Source organism: Callorhinus ursinus, unplaced genomic scaffold (assembly GCF_003265705.2).
Source record: "Callorhinus ursinus isolate GAN/ISIS: 27379988/994484 unplaced genomic scaffold, GSC_fseal_2.0 scaffold132, whole genome shotgun sequence".
In the NCBI taxonomy this organism is placed as follows: Eukaryota; Metazoa; Chordata; class Mammalia; order Carnivora; family Otariidae; genus Callorhinus; species Callorhinus ursinus.
The window spans coordinates 93,687-99,686 of record NW_027397194.1 but is presented as its reverse complement, the minus strand read 5'-3'; the positions used below and the strand labels follow the sequence as shown (position 1 = coordinate 99,686).

At 46.1% G+C, this 6,000-nt stretch overlaps 1 protein-coding gene across 9 annotated transcripts in view; it reads right to left on the bottom strand.

The window, feature by feature from the left end:
* Window positions 1–1,158: 1,158 nt before the first annotated feature.
* Window positions 1,159–6,000, bottom strand: part of LOC112816300 (antigen WC1.1-like) — a 41,597-nt gene continuing 36,755 nt past the window's right edge. For 7 of the 9 annotated variants that reach the window (XM_025862723.2, XM_025862724.2, XM_025862725.2 and 4 more), the window contains 8 exons: window positions 5,396–5,437; window positions 4,989–5,303; window positions 4,720–4,752; window positions 4,020–4,157; window positions 3,543–3,635; window positions 3,140–3,223; window positions 2,487–2,624; window positions 1,159–1,425 (listed from right to left, as the gene is read on the bottom strand). In XM_025862723.2, coding sequence (XP_025718508.1) covers window positions 1,280–1,425; window positions 2,487–2,624; window positions 3,140–3,223; window positions 3,543–3,635; window positions 4,020–4,157; window positions 4,720–4,752; window positions 4,989–5,303; window positions 5,396–5,437 — 989 coding nt within the window. In that variant the 3' untranslated portion in view covers window positions 1,159–1,279. The remainder of the gene's footprint in view (window positions 1,426–2,486; window positions 2,625–3,139; window positions 3,224–3,542; window positions 3,636–4,019; window positions 4,158–4,719; window positions 4,753–4,988; window positions 5,304–5,395; window positions 5,438–6,000) is intronic. The other 2 variants (XM_025862726.2, XM_025862729.2) reach the window with 1 other exon arrangement.

Below are 6,000 nucleotides of genomic sequence, written 5' to 3'. Positions count from 1 at the left end.
GCAGGATAGCTCTCTCTATCTTGAAGAATCACATTTGCATTGTAAATAGTAACCAGATCAAAGGAATCTTGGAGCAATATGTTTTCAGAGAAGAAGCCCAGTGGTCTCAAATTCTTCCTCTAATAGTTCAATCATGTCACCACTCCATCCACATCTATAAAACCCATGTAGCCAATAGTTCCTGATTTATCTATCTATATTCCTTCTGGATCCCCTCTGCCTGGGTCTCTTCTTTGCCTTCTTGTCCCACTTGGATGCAGGTCTGTTGGTCAGTGCCAATTTGTCCTTTATCAACTTGCAGTAAAGAAAGACAGCAGTTGATATAATTCACTTAGAAGGCTTTATAATTGGACAGACAAGAAATGACAATGTCCTGAAGAAATAAGAAGTGATGGAGAGGAAAGACGGAATTTGAAAGGAAATGATAACTGACTAGATATGAGAGAAGAGTGAGAAGGAATCTGTATGGGCTTGAGTAATAAATGGGAAAAGTAACCTAGGGAATAGGAAGAGATAGTAATGGAGAATTGGATTTTCAAAAATTTTTTTCGAGAGAGTGAGCAAGTGCTTGAGTGTGCGGGAGGGGGTAGAGGGAGAGGAGAGAGAATCCTTTAAGCAGGCTCCACACTCAGCTCAGCGCTGAGCCCAAGGTAAGGCTGGATCTCATAACTGTGGGATCATGACCCCAGCTGAAACCAAGAGTCAGACACTTAACTCACTGAGCCATCCAGGTGCCCCGAATTGGATTTTAATTGATCCATGAAAATTTGGGCAGGCTAGGAAAGCTGTATCCATTCTCTCTCCTAGCCAACCTCCCACCCTCAACTTTGAAATTCCTACCCATGTCTGGTACCTAGGAATTGTTTAAAAACAGATGATACCACATCTCAAGGAAGAGCATACATGAATGTTCAGGATTGGTTTTTTTTTTTTTCCCATGAGTTCATCTTGGTAGGAATGAGGGCATGAGTATGGACCAAGTTTAGAGTCCCTTGTCTAAGAAAGAGAGCCTGGAACATTCATGAACTCAGGCAAAGTAAGGCCTTGAGTAGCCTATAGGGGAGGTAAGAAAACAGGTCAATATACTCACCTTGTATTTCCTTGGAGGGAAACTGTGAATCGAGATAAAACTTGCTAAATAATCAACAAAGCAAAAAGTACCTTATTCAGAATATTTAATTTTAAGTAATTTCATATAATACAATTATAAGTCAGCACTACTCTATTGAAAGACAGGCAATTAGAATATCCAAGGCCTTATCTCATTTTTAATGCAACGTCATGGGAAAACCGCAGTGGATGTTCCAAGGGCATTTAGTTCAATGTCATCATACACAGTGTTCACTTCTTCCCCCTGGAGCAGCCAGGGATTAGATTCTTCTTTTCCAGGACCAGCAACCCCTCTAGAGAACTGTAAAGAAGAGCCTGAAGCAGTAAAGAGAAGTTTGATTAGAACTGGGACAAAGGGCCTGGACAGTGCCCCATGGTGGAAGCAAGTCAAGTAAGTGGTGATGATGAAGCATCAAGTAATGTTCAAGGGGACTCAGACAATTTAATATAGTTACAGTAAAGATATGTCAAGGTTATCCTATCAGGATCCAGTCAATGTGGGTCTCTGGGAAACACTGTTATCACAGGAGATCCATGGCCAACACAGGTGCTCTATGAAGACATGTTTCTCAGCAGAGATGGCCCAAGAATGGTAAGAATCATAAGGGACATGAAAATTTCTCCTTTCACAATTTACCGATCTTAATTCGGAAAGAGAAGGGCACAGGAGACCTGGAGAAATCTCAGGTCCTCACTGACAATCCCACTCTGCTCTTGATGGCCTTGACTTGTGTTCCCAAATGCCCACAAAAACAATCACAGGATCTGTTCCATACTTGCCACCTCCCCAGTGTCACACTGGCCCTCAAATGGAGAAACACTCTTCTCTGGAGAATGAGCGTCTTCATTTGACCACTGAAACGTCTGGAACAGATTGGCCCTTAACTGCCCAGAAATTCAGACTCTATAATCCACCATCATGGCTTTAATTTTCAAGGCTACCATATATCATAGACTTTGTACATATTAGTGCTAACACATGATTGCAGTGCATCTCAAATTATCAAATGCCTCACAAATTCCAATATTGCAATATTTCTTAAATCTCTAAATGCCTTTCACATATGAGACAGCACAAAAATGTTACCAGAACAGTCGTTCTATCTTTGGACTTGGTAAACTAATCTGTGTCTTAATGCAAGCACCTCAAAGATGAAGTTATGGAGACGCAGTTACCAAGAGTATAGTGATGCTCCCCCTCCCCAAGGAATGTGAGAGCATGAAAGAAAGGAAGATGGTCAAAGGATATGAGATCATCTGAATTTTGAAATCATCTGAATTTTTAATCTATAGGAAGGATGAGCAATAAAGAGCTCAAATTCACCCTTTCCAGGACAGAGACAAAAGATTACAAGAGATCAACTAACCCCACTCACCTGTCTGAGAGGCCCTCATCCCATTCTCCTCCTCTGGGGGCACTTCCCCCTCACTCATCCAGGAGGCAGGAGGAGCCTCAGGCACTGGTACCTCTTCAGCATTATCATAATCCTCACTAGGGGCATCAGTCCTCTGAGCTGGGGATTTTAAGGGCAGACAAAGGGGTCAGATGAAACCACAGTAAACGGGTTGGCCTAGGTAATACCTAAAATCCCTTCTGCCACAGAGATTCTAATGGCTGCTAAACAGAGGTGCTATTCATTCCATGTTTTAACAGGTCTTTTCCAAGGTCATATATTTCATTTTATGTGTCCATAAACCAGAAAAATAATCCAAACACCTCAATATTTCCTGATTAAAACTACATATTTCAAAGAAACTCTTACACCATTGTGCCTTACTAAGATATTTGGTCAATTACACTTTCCAGATGTTATTTTTCAAAACAATGTGTATTTGTTGCAACTGAATGAGGGTGGTTCTGGACACAGAAAGCCCAGCCTCACCATGAGGCACATCAGAGCAACCAGAGAAGGAGAGAGGAGACCCCTCTAATTCCAGTCAAAGGGAGACTGTCCCTCTTGAATCTCATCTCCGTGAAGGGAAGTCCCCTGCCCCGAATACCCAGCCAAGGCAGATTCACCCCTACTACCTGGAGCAGATTGAAAGTCACTGTTCTCCTCACCATCCCTACTGTAATATGGCAGTTTAGTCACAGAGTCATCTGACAGGGCCCCTAATGTGGAGAAAAACATCACAAAACAAACAGAACACACCCTCTCACACCCACGGGACATGTGGTAAGGCTGAGAAGAAACGCTGGAGCACGATGTGTGGCTCAGAGAAGGCTGAGTATATAGTAGTGTAAAGTACACTGCAGTATAAAGAGAAGGCTCAGAGCTCACAGGGGCTCAGCAGGAACCCATTCTGCTGCCTTTGGAGAAGCTGCTTCAGTGAGCATGAGGTAGGTATGGGGTCTGCAGAGAAGCCTTGGCTCACAGACAGTGGGGGGCTGACAACTAGAGGGCACAGGAGGGCAAGGCAGGGATACACACCATTGCTGCCCAGCAGATCTTCCTTCGTTGTCGTAAGATAATCAATCTCCTCGTACACAGCCTCATTGAGAACATCTTCGAAACCGGGTAAGGCTGAGCAAACCACCAGCAAGTGAGAGATTGCCCCCTGAGTTCATCCTGAACCAACAAGCTAATCATTCTTCCCAGTGCTCACACAGGGAAAAAGCCTCAGGGCTGCCAGGACTCCTGCAGAGTCCCTCCTACCCCATGTACCATGTCTGCACCTCTCTCCCTTGTCTGACTCTGTGTCCACAGCTCAGCCCCTATTCTTTCTTGTCTCACAGAGAAGCCATGACTTATGAGTGTTGCATCCTAAGAGACTCTATAGATTCAGCCCTTAGAGTTTCGTGTGGGGCAGATGGAGTTTTTCAAAGACGGTTTTCCCCCCTCTCACACCTGGCCCCATCTCCTGCCTCCACACACTTCCCACGTTACCCTGTACTCCCTATAGCCCACCTCTGTGCTTTGCTCTCCATCTGTACATCTGAGTCACCAGGATGACGAGGACCAGGAAGAGAAGGGCCCCCAGTATGAGGCAGAGCATCTCAGACAGGGAGAAGATGCCACGGACAAGATTTGGGCCTGGTCTGATCCCTAAGGAGAATAAAGCCAATAGGATTTGGAATAGGGCACGGACCCAGGGAAACTCCTTTAGCATTTCCAGAGCACCCTGGACAAGTCCCAGCCTCAGACATAACAGGATTGACTCTGACCCTGGTGGGCACTCCCCCAGGCCTTGTCCTGAGATAAATTGAACTCCACTCCAATGAGGTCCAAGGGGGTGCTGGGCCAAGTCACACAACTGCAACCCCGTTCTCCGGGCTTCCCCAGACCAGAGCATCAGGCAACTCCTGGGATAGGCATCTAGCTGCAGAAAGGTGACACTCATGTTCTTGCTGTGGAGGAGTGACATTCATGGGCAAATGGGAAAACCTTAGGTTCTGTAACAGGAACCAGCCTCCCTTGGCCCAAGGGCAAGGGAAATTTGAAGGGAACTAAGGGAAGCTTCCCCAAGGAAAATGCCCTAAGACCTCCCCACCAGCAGATGGCTCTTCAGGATCTTTCCTTTTTCTGAGTTGGCTAATTCTGTCAGATTCCACAGAATAGGCCCAAGAATCTGAATATTCTCCCCTGCCTACAGATGGTGGCACTGTACCTGCTGTAGTAGACAGCAATATTGTTCTTCCACCTAAAGAGAAAACAGGAGTTTGCAGTACAGTAATTGGTCAGAGTGCAGGGCAGCCCATTTTCCCTACCTGAGCCCTGAAATCACCCCTCAATTACCCCAACATTAATGTGAAGACCTCCTCCTGTCCTAGATCCAGGGCTAACAGCACCTAGATGCTTTCTGAATGCAAACTTCCCATTTTCCCCTAGCCCACCCCATTGCCCCACCCTTGCTCCAGCTCAACCAGAGCCACTCACCAGAGCACCGCACTCCAGCATCCTCCTCGTGTTTGCAGTTGTTCTGCCCCCAGGAATCCGCAGCACAGTCCCACAGGGAGGATTCCCTACCCCTGCACTGCACCTCATCCAGCCAGATGCTCCCATTTCCAGGCCCAAACGCCGCCTTCTGCAGGGCCTCCAGGGCAGAGCCACAGCCCAGCTGCTGACACACCACCTCGGCCTCTGCCAGGCTCCACGAGTCATCACACACTGTGCCCCAGGAGCCCTCGTGCCAAACCTCCACTCGCCCTGAGCACACCGTGTCTCCTCCCCTCAGTCGGAGCTTCTCTTTGTCTGAAAAGGCAGCAGCACCTTCTGTTACTGCCCCTGCTGGGAAGGAAGGAGCTCTTGGGAGCCAACAGGGGAGGCAGAAGAGGCTGATGTACCTGTGCAGGGGGCAGCGGTTGGACAGCTCTTGGGTCTCACTCCTGCAGAAGCAGACAAGGGGGAAGTGCTAGATCAGGGACAGCTGGGGGTGGTCTTGCCCCAAACAAGATTATCTAAAGTACTTGGCTCAGTCCAAATGACAAGTGAAAATACCTGGCTTTGTAATTAATCTAAGGGGCTGAGTTACTGAGACACTCACTAAATCATAGCCGTTATCACCACCTGAAATTATTTTATCCATTTACTGGTTTATTACTTTCCACATTCCACAATAAATAAAACACAGACGTGTGCATGTGTGTGTGTGCGTGCGCGCACACACACACACACACACACACACAAGCTCCACAAAAGGAAATACCTTGCATGTCTTATTCACCTCTGTGTTTCTATTAGGACAGTGCCTGCCACATTGTATACATTCATTCAACAAGTGTGCATTGAGAAGCTTTTATAAATACTATGTATAGGGGCTTGATAAATATTTATTGAATGGATGGGTGAATAAAATCCAGTAAAACATAATTCCTTTAAGTTCTTGCTAATAAGTAAGATAACAAAGGGGATACAAATTGATATTAATGGTTTGTGGTAATAATAGTTG